This window comes from Protopterus annectens, chromosome 3.part0 (assembly GCF_019279795.1).
Source record: "Protopterus annectens isolate FY-2018-M chromosome 3.part0, PAN1.0, whole genome shotgun sequence".
Classification (NCBI taxonomy): Eukaryota; Metazoa; Chordata; order Ceratodontiformes; family Protopteridae; genus Protopterus; species Protopterus annectens.
In genome coordinates this window covers 1,197,516,656-1,197,538,099 of record NC_056731.1, presented here as the reverse complement: position 1 = coordinate 1,197,538,099, position 21,444 = coordinate 1,197,516,656, and the positions used below count along the sequence as shown (strand labels likewise).

The 21,444-nt window shown below is 37.3% G+C and overlaps 1 protein-coding gene across 1 annotated transcript in view; it reads right to left on the bottom strand.

Moving 5' to 3' along the window:
* Nucleotides 1–21,444, bottom strand: part of DNAH5 (dynein axonemal heavy chain 5) — a 1,226,896-nt gene that overhangs the window by 218,127 nt on the left and 987,325 nt on the right. The window contains exon 34 of the mRNA XM_044065791.1: nt 20,801–21,020. Coding sequence (XP_043921726.1) covers nt 20,801–21,020 — 220 coding nt within the window. The remainder of the gene's footprint in view (nt 1–20,800; nt 21,021–21,444) is intronic.

Below are 21,444 nucleotides of genomic sequence, written 5' to 3'. Positions count from 1 at the left end.
TAGTGGAAAGTACATCGGACACAGATATCCTTCAGAGGGTCTCACGGAAACTGATACCTGGTGCCAGAGCCATGGCAAGCTACCATATAGGTGGCAATCCATTGCTAGTGGTTAGAAAACCTTCTACATTGCCCACCTGATCATGAGGATTCACATCCAGATCAGAGGTCATTGTTCCCCTGTACTCTTCACTTATCAGACCAATGATCGAGTACAATGCCATGTATCTCACCTGACACCTGCAGCAATTGGAGAGACCCCAAAAGTTCCTCACCAAACTCAAAATCTGTCATATGCTGCCAGACTGAAGAAACTCAATTAATGGACATGCTCCACCTCAAAAATCCAAATCTATCAGATCCACTAGAGCAAGCGACTTAAACCTTGGATATAAATAGGACATGCTGGAGGGATAGATTATGTTGTGGAATAAAATCCCAGTCCATGTGAGGCAGAGCACCTCGCTGACTCTGTTCAAGAGAAATCTTGAATGGGGTATCATCTCTGTGTCACTACTGGACAGAGGCACAACAAACTAATGGGCACAGTATTTTTTAGGCTTATAAATGCCTTAGGGCAGATAGCCTAGTATAAACCTATGAACCTATACATAAGGCAGTTGTAACATTGCCTCAAGATTCCCAGATTCACCAGCTGGCCTGGAGAGTAAACTCGAAACTGACCTTTGGACATGCCTGAATAATATAGGGAACTACTTATTGACTTGATCAGAAAGAACCAATTTTGCTTTGAAGGAGTATAAGAGGACGCAGTGCTTTAGTTTGTGTTTACCTATGAGATTACTTATAGGAGCAAGTGCAGGGCTTTAGAATGAGAATAGAGTGCTTAATTTGAGATTTAGAGTGGTTCTACGGGAAAAAGTGAAGAGTAGACTTTGTGGAGCCGGGAATGGTTTAAGCAGCGCTGCCCAATGCTGCTCTGTGAGCAAGACCACGCTAAAAGAGGGTTGCAGGATTTTAACAGATAGAGATGAAGGAGTTTAGAACTGACCCAAAATGGCCAATAAAACTACAGCTTCTAGGCTGTATTGCATCTTTTTCTCAGACCTTCAGCTCAACACTCCTGGACTACAATTACCTAAGTTTGCAGAGGACTATAAATTAGGTATTGTTACTTAATCTTCTACTGACTCACAAATACTCCATCATGGGTTAAACCATGTTAACAACTGGTGTAAGGACAGCGCTGTCAAAATAAATGCAAAAAAAAAATGGTAGTAGAGTTAATTCTGGTAAATAAAATATTTCTCTCATACTACATAGGTGGCACACCCCTAAAATAAGACACTCCTGTAAATGATCTAAGCACTCCTGTTGATAATTCCTTATCTTTTCACTATCATGTCTCTGCAGCAATTTGGAAAGCCTTCTGTATGGCTCATCTAATATCAAATGCCATCTCCTCTAGAAGTTTTAATTCCCCTTTACATATATCTCTTCAGATCGATTTCTGATTATAATGCACCTATTGGCATGTATCTGTCTAAACACATCACTCAGCTTAACAGACCTCACAGATTTCTGGATAAAAATATCAGTGAACTCAAACATCTTAGTTATCAGGACAGAACTGCGACCCACTCCTTGTACTCAGTTTCTAATAAACTCCTCCATGGGGAACTTTATCTAGCCTTTCAAGACATGAAAAATCCAACCTACTCTGGCCTCCTTTTCCTTTGATGAACAAGTTGTTCCTCAAACACCTGACTGAAGGAAAGTGCAGTTGTGTAATTGAACTTGCCATAACAGTAAATGTTCGAATGATAACTGCTGCTGTAGCTTTGATTATATATTCTACACAAGATATAACATCCAGCTAGCTTCCAAAACTTAATGGCAGCTTCCACGTGCACAGACCGTTGACAGTTCCAGCAGAGATGCAGTAAAATCAATGGCCTGGGCATCAAGTCCTTCAGAGCTTTTACACAAACTGAAAGGAGGAGGCTAGAGCCCTGAAGGAGAAAATGCTAAGTAAGTAAATTCCAATGACCACAACCAGGCAATAAAAAACAAATAAAAATAAGGGAATTTGAGGGAAGGAGTGTCTACTTCAGCAGTAATCATTGTAAGCTTACCTACATAACTGTACTGTATTCTTAATTTGATACTGCTTCAGTACTTTTAGCTATACAGGTAGAAAAAAAAAATTCTCAAATAATTAGTGTTAGTCCCCCTTATGTAAATGACTTAACAAATTCTGTCTTGTGTATATCAATGCTACATATGTTTCTCTCTCATTTTAGCAATACCTTTGTTTAGGAATTTTCCCCTGATGTATTTTTGTTGGCTGTTCTGCTAGCATTGTTTTTTACTACTTTTTTTACTAATTTTTACTATTCCGTTAGTGGAGGTTTTCTCCCCGGGTCTCTACTGAAAATGGACATGCATCCAGCTAGACTAGCCCAGTCAACAAATGTAAAATAAAATAAAAATAAATAAATAAAAAATACCATGGCTTATAAGGACAATGATGAGGGTCCTGGAGCCCCTGATGAATGATCCTAGTAAAGCTTGCTCTAGACTTGAAAAAAGAATGTAGTTTGTAGTACTTCATAAAAATGTTGATAGAGGACAAAGATACTAACTATAGAATACTTCTAGAGTCCCGCCTTTTCTAAAAATAAATACACTGATGAAGCCAAGGCATTAGTAGAATGGGCCTTGACCCTGGCTGAAACTGACTTATTATGGGGAAATAACAAAAGGAGATAAAAGGACAACCATATGAAAACAGTTTGCTTTGACACATGTTGAACTTTTTTCATACCTTCATGTTTTAGTTCTGTCAAGATAATACATGAGTTGTCCACAGATATCCAGAGTATGAAAAATTCTTTCTTCCTCTATTTTAGGTTATAAAAAGAAAACATAGAGAAAAAAGTAAACTTGGATATCACTTTTTACACATAAATGCAATAATTAATTCTCAGAGAAATTCTATCTCTAATTCTATCTCTGCAGAAAATGAGATAAGGTTGACCTACCATTAAAGCCTGCGACTCAGGCACTCTTCTTAATGAAGTTAGAGCAAGCAACAAATCAGTCTGATGAGCTGGTTCAAATGGAGCAAGATTTAATTTTTCCCAAAGCAAAATTAAGACCCCACAGAGGAGTCATGTTTTCTAAGTGAATGGATATTTTATTCATTTATTTATTGACATTTGCTTTCCAGGAAAATCTGACTGGGTTAATAAATACCCATTTTCAGTAGAGGTCTGAGGAGAAAAGCTCCAGAGAGTTAGATGACATCAAATAAAGTAGTATAGATTCAATTTAAAAAGGCATACATACATATATATATATATATATATATATATATATATATATATATATATATACATACATACATACATGCATACAATTTGAAAGTGGAATACACAGGATACAATAAAGTATGAGTAGACACCAGTGATATAATACAAATGATAAATAAATATGACAATTAGTATTAAAAAGTCTTAGAATATAGTCTATTATGCTAGGAAATAAAACAAATTGTCCGAAAAATAAATACACGTCTCCCTAAGAATGGGGAGATGGCAAGAGTTGAAAGATACAGATAGATAGCATGATGAGTGGTTAGTATGAATGCAAAGTATTTGTTAGTGTAGATCATACAGGTGAAGTGCATGGGCATAGCCATGAGTTAGTCAGAAATTCTTTGAGAAGGAGTTTATATACATGGAGGCTAGATATAGTTTTGTCTAAACTTGGGATAGAGTTTCATAGATTTTGTTATGCAGTGTGCGTAAAGATTTCAAGTGGGTGTTTGTCTTGAAAATGCAGAGAGCAATTTGGGAGGTAGTGATGAAGTACTGAGGACTTAGAAGGATAGGTAGAGGGGTTATATAGTATTTTATGAGTTAGAAGTTGTGCATGGTCTAGCTGATATGGTAGTTCTAACCACTTAAGAGCTCATCATGCAGGGTAACGATGAGATTTACATGGTAGGTTAGCTGTGAATCTAGCTACGTTACTATATCACTGCTTCAGCTGTGATTTAAGATGGATCTGGATGTTAGTCAAAATAGAGGACTGTAAATGTATGTTAGTTAGAAGACAGGGTAAAAGACAAGGGTTAGCTAGAGTTGTTCTACTAGAAAGTAAAAATGGATTTTTTGTTGTGTATAGCATACCTAGGTTCTGATGATTTTTTATACAGTTTTGCATGTGAAGATCAAACTTTAAGTTGACATCTATGATGACTCCAATCAATTTGGTATGAGTAACTACTTCAATAACTGTAGTGTTTATAAAGGTAATGTTGAAGTTACTTTTATCATTGGCTTCGGACTTAGAAAATAAATATTAGCAGTTTAGTCTCTTGTTGGATTAAGCAAAAGGTTTTGATTTAGCCATAGTTCAACTGAGTTGAAAGCATCTTGTGTCATGTATTGTAGCTGTAGTAAGTTGTTAGAAGAGCAGATGAGAGTTGAGTCATCTGCATACTGAATAAGGTAAGCTTGCTGAGAGGAGGTATACAAGTTATTGATGAAAATGTTAAAGAGCAGTGGACCAAGAATAGAGCCTGGAGGAACACTCATTTTAACTAGGAGAAAAGGGGACAGACAGAGGAGTGAGCCATTTAACAAATTGATATCTTTCAGAAAGGTAGTTAAGAGAACCATAACATAGCTGGTTTGGAAAGACCTATGGAGAATATTTGCTTCAGAAGTTTCTCATGTGACACTGCCTCAAAGGATTTTGAGACATCTAGAAAAAAACAGAAGAGATACACTTTCCTTGGTCTCTAGCTTTATTAATAGTGTTGGCAAAGTTGAGGAGAACTGTAGTGATATGTCATGGCCTGGTTGGAAACCATGTTGGGTTGGGGTTAGGAGATCATTTTGTAAGAGATACTAAAGGGGTTGTTTATGAATATGCCTTTCCAGGATCTTAGAAAGGGGAAGCAGGATGTCAATTGGCCTACAGTTAAAACTTCAGAAGAGTTACCTCCATTATGGATGGGAATAATAACGCTTTTTTTTTTTCAAAGGGCAGGAACATAGGAATCTGGAATAGAGTTGTTGACGAGAATTGAAACTGAGTATGCAATTAAGCTTGCAGCGAGCTTAAGGTACTCAGCAGGGGATCATCAGCAGAATGAAAACAGAGTTTCAGTTTCTTTAGTAGCCTTCTAATATATGATATAGAGACAGGATGGAGATTAAAGGCAGGAATGTCAGGGCTAGAAAAATGTTGTGGTTGATTCAATTGCTGGGAAAGCTGGGTGTAAAAGATGCTATGATATTGATGAAGAAAGTGTTAAATTTGGTAGCTGTTTCTGAGGCAAATAAGTCTGGATAAGGGGTTGGTAAGGAAGGAAAGCCAGGTTGAAAAATGTTCTTAATTAAGCTCCAGAATATTTTTGCGATTTTTTTGTGATTATCTTGTGGTTCAGTGTAATACTTTTGTTTTGTCTAGGTATATTTACTTCTTGGTGATGTTATGCAACTCTTTTTATAGATGTAAGCCTTGAGGGGTTTTATCTTTGTGCCATTGTTTCCATGCTTTGTCATGTTTTTGCATGAGAATTCTATATGAGTGAGTCAGCAAGGGGCTTTGAGTAGTTTCTACTCCTTTATTTCTGGCAGGGGCACGGGTATTTAATGTATTTATGAATGCATTGTTGAATTTGTTAACAGGTTTTTAATGAAGACCAGTTAAAGGATTTTAATAAATTATAGATAGAGTGTCAGAATGAAAGTTAGAAAGATTTTGGTATTTGTATATTGATGGGGTTTTTTAACCAGGTGGGGTGATTTTTCTTTTGGCGAATATACAATGATAGTCACTAAGGGAATCAGATAGCACCCCTGAGTTAACATACTTGCTGGGATCAGAGACAAGTATCCAGTCGAAGATAGAATTTTTATAATTTGATTTGTTGAGTGAGTAAGAGAAGAGATTAGCTGTTTAACCCTGTACAAGTTAAGACTAGTAGTTGGGGAATTGGAAGTCATAGATAACCAGTGAATGTTAACATTGCATAAGATATTAATTTCAGAAGTAACATTTGTAGTTACCAACAAATACTTTTTTTCTAATATCTCATATTACCTGGTGATATGTAGAAGGAAACCATACATAGCACCTTATTAACACTGAAAAGAGAGATAAGAAGGTCTGCATTTTGGAAAGTCTGTATGTTAGTTTTGAAGGATGAGAATTTAGAGAGTCAGTGTATACAACTGTACGGCCTCCCCCTTTTTCTGTAGTCAAATTATATTGCAGCCATGAGGTAGAATTTCAGAATCGTTTATGTGGGGTTTTAGGCTTATTTCAGTGATGACAGTAATATCTGGGAAGTATTTAAGAAACCATGCTTGTAGGTCTGTAGCTTTGTTTAGAATACAATGAATTTTAATGGACACAAGGAGAAATGTTATGGGCACTGTAGGAGTTGGAGCAGGGGAGGGTGTAATAGATGAGGCTGAGGGTCCAGGGTTGGGTGAATGTCATCACAAAGAATGACTTTAATGAAGGATGGATTAGGATTATTTACTTTTTTAGAAAGTTTATGAATTTATTCCAGGTTATGTCGAAGTGAACTGAATGATTAGATGGCTTGTGTTTGAGAAGGTGAATAGGTTAGACATTAAATAAATTTGAACGAGGGTTTCGCCTGAGTCTAGGTAGGGTGGCTGTTAATATTTGAGTGTTACTAAAGCATGAGAGTACCACTGTAGGTAGTAAGGTGACAAAATGAATAGCAGACATGTGAAGATGCAAGTATAACATGGTAGACAGGGAGGACTAAGGAGCAGTTAAAGTAAGAGCATAATTGAATGAAGAATAAAAGATCTTAAAGGAAAAGGAAGAAAGGTAATGTGGGAAAGATAAGAATGGAACTGGTTTGCTGTGGATTCCATGACAGGTGGTCCCCTATTATGGAGATGTTGAAAGGTAAGGTTTTAATAGAGTATAGTCAGTTAGAGACATGTATAATAACTTCTGGTGTATAGGGTGAAATTGTGAATTAAATGAAGTCTTAGAATGAGAATAATTAAGTGAGTGATGTGTATAATAAAAGGTTTGTAGGTATTATATTTTGGGTCAATATTCTGAAAGGAATGGTAGAACTGAAGAAGGACTTTGTGAGGAGGAAGACATGAATACTGTAATAGGGATAAGAGAATTACACGTATAAATTTTAATGTTGTCACAATACGGAAGAGTAAAATAAATGAGTAGTAGTAGAGATGAATATGCGTGAAGGTAAAGTGGCATAACATTGTAAAGTATTTCAGTGAATGCTGTTGGATAATGAGGTAGTAGCAGAGACTGAAAAGGCTAGTAGGAAGAGGAGGAGATAGGAATGAGGAAAGACGGGATATCCGAGGTATAAATTCAGATAAGGAGGTGGGTGGAATTGGGGGTAGGGTAGGGGAGCATTGTGAGCCTGAGTGCAGCAAGGGTGAATGGACTGGGTTGGAACCCTTTACAAATGGTGGTATTAGCCCAAGAAAAACAATCAGTGACAATGGAGGTAAGAGAAGGTTTAAACAATAGCAGGATTACTTTTGCTAATGCAATGTGAGTAACAAAACAGGACAAAAGACAGAGAAGATTTGAAAAAAGTGTTGCCCATGGGTTGGAAAGTCATACATTAAAGTCAGAATGAGCTGGTCATGGGTAAGAAAGCTAAATATATCAACATGCAATGGCTCTAAAAATCCTGAAATACATTAACATATTAAGTGTCCTTTTCCTAGTAACACCACCTGTAAGCTCAGTAGTACAGATAGTTTTATCAGCTTACCTAGTGGTATCCAAAGTGTCAGTCTACAAATTGTCTGCACTGAAAAAATACTTTTTGCAGGCTGCAAATCCTCTTAGCAGAAGAAAGATAGCTGTGTGCAGAATGACACAAAAATACGGAAACTAATTTCTTCCAACACTGAGTGGAAGTGGCAATGACAGCAATATTTTAGCACTTAACAAAATTACTGGAGTGTTTTTCTTTTCTGTTGCTTAATTTTCAAATCTCTTTTACAAAGTCCAGAAGACTTCTAAGTTCTAAGGATATAAACATAGACTGTCTTGTTTGTATAATACTAAGTTGTGAGCTTTAATGTTTGGCCATTGTGATTACTGTGTCTTACCTGTTCACCTTGCTGGATCACATTTATTTGAATAATAAAGGTTATAAAGAATAACATAAATTGTGGAAGGTTTCTTCTCCAAAAGGAACTTAATTGCCCAGTGATAAAGAAACTTTATAAAACCATGGAGCTTCAAAAGCCTACAAGAGGTACACTAATCAGTGGCAGGAAAACTCTGAAGGGCTTGGTGCTCAGACTATGGATTTTTCTACAGCTCTGCTCAAGCTGTCAATGGTCTGGGTGCTTGGAAAGTGCTTTGAAAGCTATCTGTTAAATCCTGTGCAGAATATGAACCATATAGCTAAGGCTACTGCAGCAGTAATCAAATGATAAAGATATAAACCTTTGTCAACTGGTAAATAAGCCACATGGCTTGACAGGTTCATATAACAATGTATACTCTACCTCTAGAACAAGGAACTACTATTTGTCAAAGCAGCATCCTTGCCACCATCAAGTTAAATATAGATAGCTGGATGGGCATCTTCTAATTTTCCACACCTATCTTGGCATTGCCCTCCTTGAGACTGGTGAGAACATTTGAATATAGTTTATGGGCTAGGCTTGTAATGGTCTGTAGACTGTTTGCATAATACTTAACCGTGGACCTGTGAACTTATGACAAAAACTACTAGTGAACTACAGGAGTAAAGCCACCCATCAGTATAAATAAAATTAATATCCCAGCACTGGACAGTACATTTTCTGACTTCATTCCATGGTTTTGGATTTCATTGCTTATTAATTTTTAAAACTGTAAGGTGACAACACATTTGAAAAAAAGCAGTAAGGACAAAATTTTTACTTTTCCTTCTTATTCACCTTAGAAATTAAAAAAAAATCTTTAAAAGTAATTGTAAAAGACACACATTTAATTTGATAGGTCACTGGAAGATGAAGAAAGTCAATCCAAATACCAGTTTCACATTTATTTCTGTTTTAAAGATAGTCGCTTTTTAAATATGGAACACTAAATGTTCACATTTTTTGCACAATTACAAAAATGAAAAATACAGAGTGTTGCATGATATAGCAGATGTTGCCTGAGCTACCTCAAAAACTTTATTCATTTTAGTTCTCAGCTGGAAAGCCTTTTTGTAGAATCTGCATGTCCTCCCTGTAGCTTGTGTGAGGTTTTGCTAGATGCTATTAGTTTGCCCCTACAACACAGAGACATGCTAATATGAGAACTGGTGATTGTTTAAAACTCCATATACTTGTCAGTAAGTCACTGATTGATCGGTTTACCTTTAGATGTGCGTATTGCACACAGTCAACCAGCACTTGTGCGAAAGGCAGTCTGCAAGATTTGCAAACGCCAAACGGAAAAAAGTTTGAATGTGCAATGAGCGAATGCACAGTGATATTCGCTAATTGCACATCTGACATTCTGGGGCAGATTGCACTATAGTGGGGAATCGGGAAATGTTTCCTTTCCCTACTGTAGTGCAATGTCAGAGTTAGAATAATAAAGTAGGGGGTGTGTGGGGAGGGGAGCAGCCCCCACATGGGGGGTGCATGGGGGCTTGCCCCCTGTTTTACAATTAATTTTTTTTGTTCGCATTAATGTTCGAAAAACAGCAAATCTGCTTTTCGATTTGCTGTTTTTTGAACATTAAGGACTGTCGATGTTTACACTTTCATGGTTTCGAGTCGCTCATATGAGCAATCGAACCACTGTGATTCAAGGTTTTTAATGTAAACCGATTGATCATGTGTGTGTGCGTGTGTGTATGTATGTGATTTCTAGATAATTTTATAGCCTTACAATAGGCTCTTGCTTCACCAAATCGGATAAAGTAAGTATAAAAAAATGAATGAACAAAAAGAATATATAGAAATAACAATACTTATTTTGTACAGAAATGAGTGTTGGATCATAGAGCACCATGCACATTACTTTAACAATGAGTCTTTGTCTCTCCTTTTGTTCATTTAACAAAATGAAAGGAATATGTATTACAAATGAAATTGTTTTATATTGATAATCATGGTAAATAGCATTTAGACACTTACTAGTTATCTTGTTTTGCTTTACAGTTATGCACCTTCGTTAAACAAGAAAAATGATTTCCTTCTTTGCCAAACTGTCAACGTATAAGAAGCATTTGTTATATATGAGACAGTCATTTTGTTAATTTCTCTGCTGAATAACATTTTCTTCCTACTGATACCTGTTTTATGGCACCAAGTTTAAACGTAAACTCTGCATAAAAAATAAATTTGCCTATACGAGACCACCAAAAAGTCCTCTGAACTCTACCCTAAATGACATCATCACAGGAGTGCATGAATGCATTCACAGACTTTAATGGCTGTACTCCAATGCATTTACAAGTCTCCATTCATTGAAGCATACAGACACAATCCACACTATCCCTCAGCTGAGGTCAGTGAGGGATTTAATATCCCTGTATGGGTCTGCTCTTAATAAAACAGTTTACAAAGTTTTTATTTATTAAGAAACCACACGCATAATTTTGGTAAGATGATGTGGAAAATACATTGTGGCACTTCAGTTACAAAGTGCTGCTATTTATATGAAAACTGCAATGGAAGAGTAATATCCTCAATCAAATGAAGCTCACAACTCTCTAAATACATCATCATCTGCTCCTGACAAAATATGTACTGTGAATGAAAATCTGTTAGGGGTGATTTGTCTGTTACAAGCACATTTATTAAATGTTTTGGAAGGGGAAGACATCCTTCTGACAAAAATCTTTACAGGAAATTCTGTAGATCAGATGTTAAACTCTACAAGAAAAACAGCAACTGTAAAAGGTCTTACAACCTTATATAACATACTTGTGAAAGAAATTTCAGTGGTTAACAGTTTTAAAACCAGAAAAAAAAAAAAACATGATGATGATGCATGATGCCATTACTACTTACATGTAAACTGCAATCCTCTGAATTTTGTACAGCAGAGTGAGACTGGTGCTGGCCTGCTTCACAGGGAGTCAACAGTCAAAAAAAAATGTCAGAACCAACACACTTTTGCTGGTAAGTAAAACATTATGATTTACTGCTACAATCAATGACCCTCCCTGAAGGAACACACACACACGTAGCTTTTACTATTTAAGAGTGACACCTGTTTCTTCAGGCTACCCTTCCTTGGTCACATATCCTCAACAGCAGCCTATTACATAAAAGTTAAAACAAGTGCCTTTTTGCAGGGGGGAACCCCCATTCCTACATTCCTAGCACCCGAAAACATATATACCCCCTCCATAGTTACATAAATTTGGGGAAAGCAACAGTTCATCAAAACAGTGCATTGCAGTCTTGAGCAGCATAGTGTTTCACTCCAACATGATTTTTAAGCTGCTTTAGATCATGTTACAGTATATATATATATATATATATATATATATATATATATATATATATATACACATACGGGTCTATTTCTAAATCTCGAGATACTGAAAGACTGATTTTCAGTATCTCAAGCTCTAAGTACTGAACACCCACTATACCAAAATATTACAAAACCAAATGCCACTATACCGAAAATTCAAAATACCAAATTTTCAGCAAGTGACATTCAGTTCTGTAATATAACATCCACCACAACATTATAAACACCACCTCCTCTCCTAACCCTTTACTAAAACACCAAACACACATACCTACAAAACCTATGCATAAGCAGGGGTCAAGCCCCGCTGCACCCCCCACTACTTATATATACCGACTCCGAGGTCGCACTACCATGAAGACATAAAAAAACTACCACTAAGCACTCTACACTTACTTCGCACACCATCACACACACGCATAAAAAACACACACACTACACATTCAAAAAAAAAAACACCTTCAACAGTAACGTATACACACTCACTCATCTAACCCAAACAACTCCCAAAACTTCCCACAACAAAACAAAACAAAAAACCCTACCCAACACCCTTAAACACTAACAACTTACCTGTATCTCTGTACACAGCCACACATCATCTGCCATATCTCACTCCCAAACAATAATGCACTGCAAACACAAATCACAACACACCACTCCAACAGCAGATTTGTAATGTAACAATCGGTACAGTGCGGTTTCGGCTAAGTGCACTTTCGATATTTTTAGTCTTGAGATACTGAAAGTCAATCTTTCAATATTTCGAGATTTCGAATAGATCCCATACACACACACACACACACACACACACACACACACACACACACACACACACACACACACACACACACTCAAGATTATTTGTATACACACACATATTGCAGTGCAGATAAACAGTGGAATAAGCATTGTATTCTACAAGGAAATCTAAAAAAGTTGGATGCATATTTAAAATCACAGGAGCTGGACTTTAATCAGAGTAGATGGTAAGTATTTGATTGTACACCATATTTTGTCAACACATAATCTTGTTCAATATTCCTTTCAACTTACATATGGAATTACGTCATTCTGTTTGTGTTATCCTTTACTGAGTAGTTGTGTAACCTTGTTGTAAGAAAACAAATCTGGAGTATCGGGGCAAAGCCCATCTCACAGTGAGGTTGCAGGAGGGCTTGCCTACCAGAAAAACATGACCTCAAAAAGCACATTTGAAGCACATTTGAAGTTTACCATTTAAGGTTAAGCTAAGCATGATTTTGCATTCAGACATGTACTATAAAAATATGCATTATGGTACAAAAACTGCTGCACATATTTTTCTGGAGATAAGCAAGGGCATACATTGGAGGCTACACATGGACTGAGATATTTAGCTTGCACCTGAATTTAACCGTGGAGTTCAGTATGAAAAGATGGCTGGAAAGGTTAACAAAATGTTAAAGTACATACGTAAGGGTTAGTTCTACAGCTAAGGAATTTATTTTGGCACTAACCAACAGCAATTATGTCTTAGCTGAATTACTGTGCACAATTTTATAGATCCTGCAGAATTAGGGTAAATTACATGATTGAGACAGTACCAAGAAGACCCCCCCCCCTCCAATGATATAGGGCTTGGAACAATTTATGTACAAGGAATATTTAACCAGTCCTGATTTATTCACAATGGATTAGAGAAAGTATAGGAGTAGTATGCTATAGCAAAGTATGACTGCAAAAGGAAAAGTGGTTAAAATTTAATTTCAGAAGATGTACAGAACTCGTCAAATGAAGCAAAACTGACAGGCTAAAGGCAGCTTAATTAACGGGCATAGCAAAATATTTTTTTCACAGTGAATCATGGTACCTTGTACTCTTCCAGAAAGGATAGTGAAGATTGATAATAAGATCTCTTGTAAGTTAATTTTATATAAATGAAATAAGGGTTTCAATGAAACTCCCTACACCACCCAGACTTAATTATGTTCACTCCAATATTGTGCCACTTTGCAGAAAGTAAGAACAATGCATCTTTTGTGTATATGTGTTTTCAACCTTGCCTCAGTTGCTGCAGTCAGAGAATGAATATATTTAACTTTGAGATATGTGGGGGTGAAGGGGGTTTGCCTCGCTTTTTATAAGGTTTATTAACTATTTTTAGTTTGCATTATGGAAGAAATACAATAGTCTGTTTATCAGTTTATAATGGCAGTGTTGTTCTGTTCTGTCTGTTATGAGCACTCTTCTTTCATAAAACTGTACATCACTTTAGTTGACTTCAACAACATATGTACATACCTTTGTGCTGCAAGCAAACGTGATTCCAGCAAACTTTATGTAATCCACCCACAGAAGTTTATGCTCCATGAAAATGAGACTTCATATATTTTATGAATATACCCAGAATGATGGAACAGTCAACTACCACTGAAACAAGGTGACATCTCTGTCTTGAGAAGGCGGTAACAAATTCAAAATAATGAACATATGCATAGTTGAAAAAAAGCTGAAGTAAAGCAATATGGAGACACTGTTAGCAATGCAAGTAGCTTAGATGCCCAGACTTCTAAATGGAGGCAAAAGCTGGCCATACAGGTTCAAAGAAACCACCTGTGAGGGTTGGAGATAGGGATGTCTTACTGAAATTTATAGGTATGTATTATTTTTGTCTATACATAAAGAAAGAGGCAAAGCAGTTCTGAAGTAAACCATCCAGAATTTCTTTTTGTTGATAACCTGATTAAAATTTCAAGGTTTGCCTTTCTTTGAGAGTGACAAATCCTGAATAAAAGTCACTTCTTCTTTGGCAGCTTGAAACCTGCTGCATTATTTTCCTTGCAACAGCTTCACCACTAGGTGGACTGCTGTGGAGATATGTGTCAGCAGTATGTTTGTATATGTGGGGGGTAGGTGGGTGAGAGGGCAAGAACAAGAATGCTGGAAAATTATACTGCATGTCTTTTTAAAGTCATAAGGAGAACTTATCTAAAGGTCTGCTGTAAGTAATGGGATGGGGAGGGAGGGGAGTTGAAACTTATTTTCTACAGAAATGGAAAGGAAGCAGAAAGGAGAATGGTCTGGGCCTAAGCCACAATGACTTTTTTGCCACTAAAATTTCTTCTGGGAGAAGGAAGAGGTTTACTTACTCTTGTAAAATTGTCATCTAGGTTTGTGTTGCTACCTAAACTAAAGGGATTTTTAGCAGCATGAAAATGTATGCTATAAGAAGGAATAGGTTCATATTACAAGTGTTTTACAACAGTGGTTTTAATTCATTTCTACACTAATTCAGTGAGGAGATAATGTGCTGGTTTTCCAAACACCATCTTAGAAGAAAACGTAATCATGACTTATCATATTCTCCAGCCATGTATGCTCCCTTCCTCTTGTGTCACAGCCCATACTCTGTGCACTGTTCAACCCTCCCCATCACAGTGTGTCTTCTCTTTGTTTATTCATAGGTTCATAGCTGTATACTAGGCTAATGACTACAGGGCCTTTTTAAGCCTAGCCCTGGATATGAAATGTATCCAACAGGTTTTTGTGGCCTACAGGTCATTTTAAGGGGTATGTGTAAGCTAGGGCATAGGTGGTCAAGAATTTACAGGCTACCTCTGCCCATTAGAAGTACAGGTGACAGACCGGGGTGAATTTCTGATTTCCCATCCAATGGTCTATACTGTGCTTGAATAGGATCAGGGAGGAACTCTGCTTCACATGGATAGGAAGCCTGTTCCAGAGAACAGGTACTCTCTAACATGTGTCCCTCCAACATTCCCCATTTATGTCTCAAGAAATTTTTAAGTCCTTGGATTGGGTAGTTCTGATTCTATTTTCTTTTGCAGATATGCAAGAGGACCATTAGAGTGAGATCCAAGGATGCCTTGTATGCCACAGACAGCTTGCCTCTTGACAGTCTGTAGGAGACAAGAGTGTAGGTATATGGCTTTGTCGTGATCCACAAAGGTCATGTTGGTAACATCTCTTATTCTTTTTATGAGGAACCACTGCACGAGCTCCAACTGTTTTATGTGCCTGGTCAGGTACATAATGAATGGGGCATTGTATTCAATGACGGGTCAGATGAGAGCTGAATACAGTGGTATAATGACTTCTTATGACCTAGTTGCCATTCCCTTGCTTATAAGTTAAGAAACATACAGTGATTTCCTTACTACCTAGAAACATGTTGGATGAAAGCCAGGTTACTGTCTACATATGTCCCCAAATCCCTGAAAAAGGGACTACTCTTCAGTGTGTGTGATCAATGAGATAGTTTCCTGGGGCATCTGACTTCCCAAAGATTACAATTCTGCATTTCTTGGCACTGAGCTTTAAAATGTGGCTCTGGCACCAGTTATTTCTATGTGTTAGCCCTTCCTGGAGATTATTGGTGTCTTGCGAGATTCTGTAACTGGTCCCAGTTTAAAATCAACTGCCAACTTGGTCAGCCAGAGGCCCCCGACATTGGACTTGACTTCTGAGAAGTAGATGCCAAAAAGGAAAGGATCAAGCACAGAGCCCTAAGGAACTCCATTAGTGACCAGCTTTATCTGAGAACCAGCTGGCTATCCAACATGTAACACAGGGGTTTATGCCTTATTCCATGAGTTAGTTTACAATGCCCAAGAGGAGTATTGTATCAAAAACCTTAGCCAGGTCAAGGAAGGCAGCCTGTACCATTTTGCCCTTGTCCATTGCCTTGGTGACCTTCTCGAAGAAGTCCACTAGGTAGAGTAGGTATAGTCTGCCTTTGATGAAATTGAAATGGGTTGGTCCCATTGTCTATTTTTCTATGCCATTATTAATCATTTCCATGGTAATACTTTCCATTACTTTGCATATGAGACTAGTCAGACTTTTAAGTCTGCTTTTTTTGGGGACCATAGAAGGCACAACCCCATGCAGCAGAGGGATGACTGTTGCAGTTCTCCATTCACATGGTGCAAAGCCTGAATGGAAGTTGTGTTTAAATAGTGACTACAGTGGTCCTGATTAGGTCATGTCTCATTCTATTTAGGAGGCATCCTGGGATACTATCAGGACCCATCAATGTGGTGTTCTTGGCCTTGGATAGTGCATTTAGGATCTGTTCCCTAGTGACAGATGGTGAGTTATGTTCAATGGTATTTCTAAAGAGGGGGAAAGGGAGGGAGAGTGGGTAAAACTGAAGTTAAACTTGCTGAACACTAAATTTTCTTTATCTACCAACTTCATATAAGTGGCTCCATTTACAACTAGTTCTGCACACTGTTGTATACTGACTTTGTGGTTATGGAAATAGCTAAAGAAAGTCTTATGACTGTCCTTGGCCTGGGAGCTATTTTTACCTTAAAATTGGCTTTGGTAAATGTGATTTGCCTTTAAGTTGCTTGTTTAGATTGAGGAAAGAGTTTTTATCTTGCTAAGTGTTGTGTTCTCACGGATGGGGGCAGCTTGAAATTTTGGCAGGTGGTCACTTAATAACAAGAAGGTTGCCTTATAATAATTCCTAAATGTTAAGTGGTTAGTTGGGGTCACACAAATTATTTTTATTTTAAGGGGCAGCTTTATAGTCAGATTACCACAGAGGACATTACACTGGGGGGGGGGGTGCAGCATTCTCTCATGTCTGTGAGGAGCAGGTCCAGTATGCTTGTACCCCTAGTCTTTACAAAGTCCAGGAAACTTTAGTTCTGCATGTTAAGTGTCACATATGCTTTCCAGTTTATAGTAGTTACTTAAAGTCGCCCATGAATATGGCAGTGGGTTGAATGGTTAGTGTTGCCAGTAAGTTTAATTATGAGTTACAGGTTTTCTAGGTCATACAGGGGAGAACAATAGCTTGCAAGGATATAGCATGGAATTTTGCTAATAGTAATCTGAATACAGAGAAGCTCAATTGCATCATCCTATATGACCAGCCTAGAGATCAGTTTGTTACTGATGTAGATTAAAACACCTCTGCCTTTACTCTCTGCCTGTGCAGGAGCTGGCCTTATGTGTGGAAGATATTGTAGCCTTGTACTGTCACTGTGCTATATGCAGCTTTAAACCTTTTTCTTGGCAACTACATAGATGTATGCATTCTCCAGAATGAGGTGAGCTTGCAAGGAGCAGTGTTTCTTGTTTACACTGCTGGCATTGACCATTAACATTTTTTTGGGGGGTTGGTTTTGTTATGTCAGTTTGGCATTCTCTAAAAAACCACTATGGGAGAAGACAATGTTTTAGCCAATATTCAAAAGCCTAAAGAAGACAGGTACAGCCCATCTTTTGCAAAGCAATGTGGTCTGTCAACTATATCTTCTCATGTTGACAAATACTGCACTCACTTAGAATAAGACCAGACGTTAAGCCATTTATTAAATTCAATCATCTTCTGCTCATAATGTGGCCTCATCCTTGGTGAGGGGAGAATGCTGCTCAATGCTAGACTCATACCAGCCTGGAAAACACAGTCCAAGAGCTCCATAATGTCTCTCTTCATATAGTCCAAGGAGATACATCTCAGGTCCTTTACACCCACATGAACTATGACTGAGTCATAATAGTACTTGTGGTCCAATCACCTGAGTGCATGTGTGATTTGGCAGATCCTGGTCACTGATAGACAACTGACTATGACTTTCTACTTACTCCATCTGGTGAGTAGGATATCTGTGTGTCTCATAATAGTATTTCCTGTGACTAAAATATTGGGTTATATAGTGGCTTGCCTTATAGGATTTGACATTGAGGATCCATGAGATGTGGTTGCATGTGTTGTGGTGGGTGTTGTTTTGGTGGGAGTGCTTTTGGGTTTGCTCAGGATATCTACTACTGTAGGTCAAATGTCTGGGAAGTCTTTGGGGTTTAAGAAGACATATGCATATGTGGGTCCCTATGACTGACCCATACCATGTGTGGTGGGTATAGTGTGTGCATTTCTGACAATCTGGTTGGTATTATGATGGCTTGTGTGAGAGAGCTTTGCCTTCAGTGACACTATGCAAATATAACTCTCACAAACCTTATCAGTTTGTTTGAAAATAAGCTGGTTGTCAGTAAACATAAGGCAAGTGCTATATTGCTTCAGGATGCCCATATCCACCAATATGGCTGCAGATATGGAAGAAAAGTTAATTTCCATGGTTAGTGGCCCTTTTTAGGTAATCTTAAGGTTGTTGCAGGAGTAAAGAGTAGCAATGGGAGTATCTACTCCAATGCATATAGGTCAGTACTTGCCCCTGTGCAGTTTAGTTGCTCTTTGTGTAACTGAGTGAAAGAGAAGTCTAAAGGTTAGTTTTAAAGGAAAAATATATAGGTGCCTGCATCTAAATGGGGTACTGCTAAAACCTGCTGCTCTGTTTTGTGCAAAAACAGTATCTTTATAAAGACTCAAAATAACTAGTAAACAAGTAAACTGACCCTTGGCCAATCACAGCTAGCACAATCAAAGGTTTCTTAAGCAATTTACTGAACAGAATTCGACCAGGTTACTCTACACTGCCACAGAAGTGTAGCACTAACCTTTCCAAGCTCTACAGTCACAAAATGGACCTGAAGTGGAAAACTAACCAACTTAAACAGTGACACTGTGCAGGAAGTGACCAAATTCAAGAGTAATTCAACCATCAGACAAATCAAGAAGGCTGGAGTACAGAAATGCAGTGATAAAACTACAGCATTTTACAACGACATTGAGTGAAAAAAACTTAGTAAATAATATACAGAAATAACAGTAGTACCTATAAATGACTTGACAAGTGCAATTTAGTAATGCAGTGCAGTTATACAGTGATGAGTGGCACAAGATTCACTCTGAATTCTCTATAATCGGTGGCTAGTTTTTCAGAAAATGTTTAAGCCCTATAGATATAAGCCAAGCTTCATGCAAAAGTGATGTATTTGTAGAGGCTCAAAACAACTATTAAACAAGGTAAAATGGCCCCTGACCAGTCACAACTAGCACAATCTAAGGTTTCTTAAGTAATATTCTACACAGAATTCTATCAGGCAAGCCTGCACTGCCATCAGAGAGCAGCACTAACTCCTCCAGGCTCTTAAATTACAAAATGGACCTGAAGTGCAAGAAATTGCTAACTTAAAAATGAAACTGCGTAAAACGTAGGAAATGTCTTAAATTCACTAGTAATACAAACAGCATACATAAACAGAAGGGAGAAGTACAGAAAAATACAGTTTTAAATGCAGTGGTAAAAACACAGCACTCTAAAATGGTTTAGAGTGTAAAAATGCTTAACGAATAATGCACGGAAATAACAAATAATGCACAGACATAACGTGTAATTATAAACAACTTCAAAAAGTACAATTTAGTAATGCAAAGTACTTATCCAGTGATGGGTGGCACAAAATTCACTGTGAGTTCTTTGTAAACAGTGGCATGGTCTCCAAGTGTGTTTCAGCCCTGCAGAAATGATCTCTGTGCATCCCATGCTTCCCCATTCTGTTGTGTGCTTTCCCATGTCATTTTCTATGAGGTTATGTGTTGCCTGTCTGCCTTCACATATTGTAATAGTCCCCTTTCTTATCCTATCCTGCTTTCTGTTTCACAGGGTGGGAATTTCACCAAAAAAGTAGTTTCCTCCCTTCCCCTCCGATCCTATGCACTCCTATATGTTGTCCTTTTGGGTGACCCTTTCTTGCTGTTCTCCTTCTTTCTACTTCTCTGTACACACTTTCCTTCACTTTTATTATTCCAGCAGGTGTCCATATATGTTGGCAGCATAGCAGTATAGCTATAAATAATACATGGATATATAAATCTGTGCAGCACTTTCTGTCATTCCAACAAGGAGTTTAGTAACTAATACCACCAAACTGCTGTAAGTACCATTTTACATTGAGATATATTAGTATGTGCTCATGTTTACGGTTTCCATAATATTGAACTATCTAGCACACTACCACTCTGTGGATGGTCTCTTGTGCTTCTGTGTACATATTTTACTGCACAGCTAGGTCTCATTGCATGTTTTCCACATGCTTCATTTATGTACTCTAAGGAACAGCTAGATCTGCAAAGCAAAGATGCAAAGCAAAGAAATTATACATCAAACTTTAGTAAATTAAATTTCTTAATGCAGTACTTTATATATCCATTTTACCAAAATGGATCGAATTTGCAATGGTTGAAAAGTAAAATGCATTATACACACAGATGCATAAAGGGTAGTATACTTTGCTAGCTCAGCAGTCTAGTTGAACAGTAACACAACGACCAAAATCTCCAACATTATAGTGTAGATTTCTGCAAATTAAACCTAATGTAAACATATTCAGATAAATACAAATCTATTAAGAAACCATACTCTGATAATGATTATCAATGTCTTTACCTCCATATGTCCTTTTCAAGCCTGCCTTGAGTCCTTGTGGAGGTTCATTAGTGAACTTGATTGACATCTGGAGAAGGGTGATAGGAAACTGCTTATGAACTTCAGTTGTCATCCATAGGCGAAATGTCTCATGGGCAGTTTCTGCTTCAGAAACTGTGTCCATTAGCTCATCCATGAAATCTAATCCCAGGTGACAATTCTGCAACAGTGCCCATCCACCCTTTGAATACAAAATATAAAAATATTTTAAAAAATCTTTATATACTTTATTGCAATATGTTTGTAGATGACCTAAAAATCAAGCTTGAAATATACCGACTACTAAATAAATTAAATATGCATGTTGTACAATACAAAGGAGAAATTTTACAGCAAAATGATAAACACTCAGAAATAAAATCATATGTCATCTCCCATCTTTTATAACATATTTATTCTTTATTTTATTAACTCAGATATTTGTTAGTGAGATAAATGGACTAATCCAAATATCCTTTTCAGTCACAATCCCAGATGAACAACAAAATATGCAAATCACAATCGTATGAAGTTTGAACAGAAAACAGCTACAAAAATCATGCAGAATTTGAAAACAGAAATTCTCGACAATGCTTATATTAGAACCTTTAAAGGCTGTGTTGTCA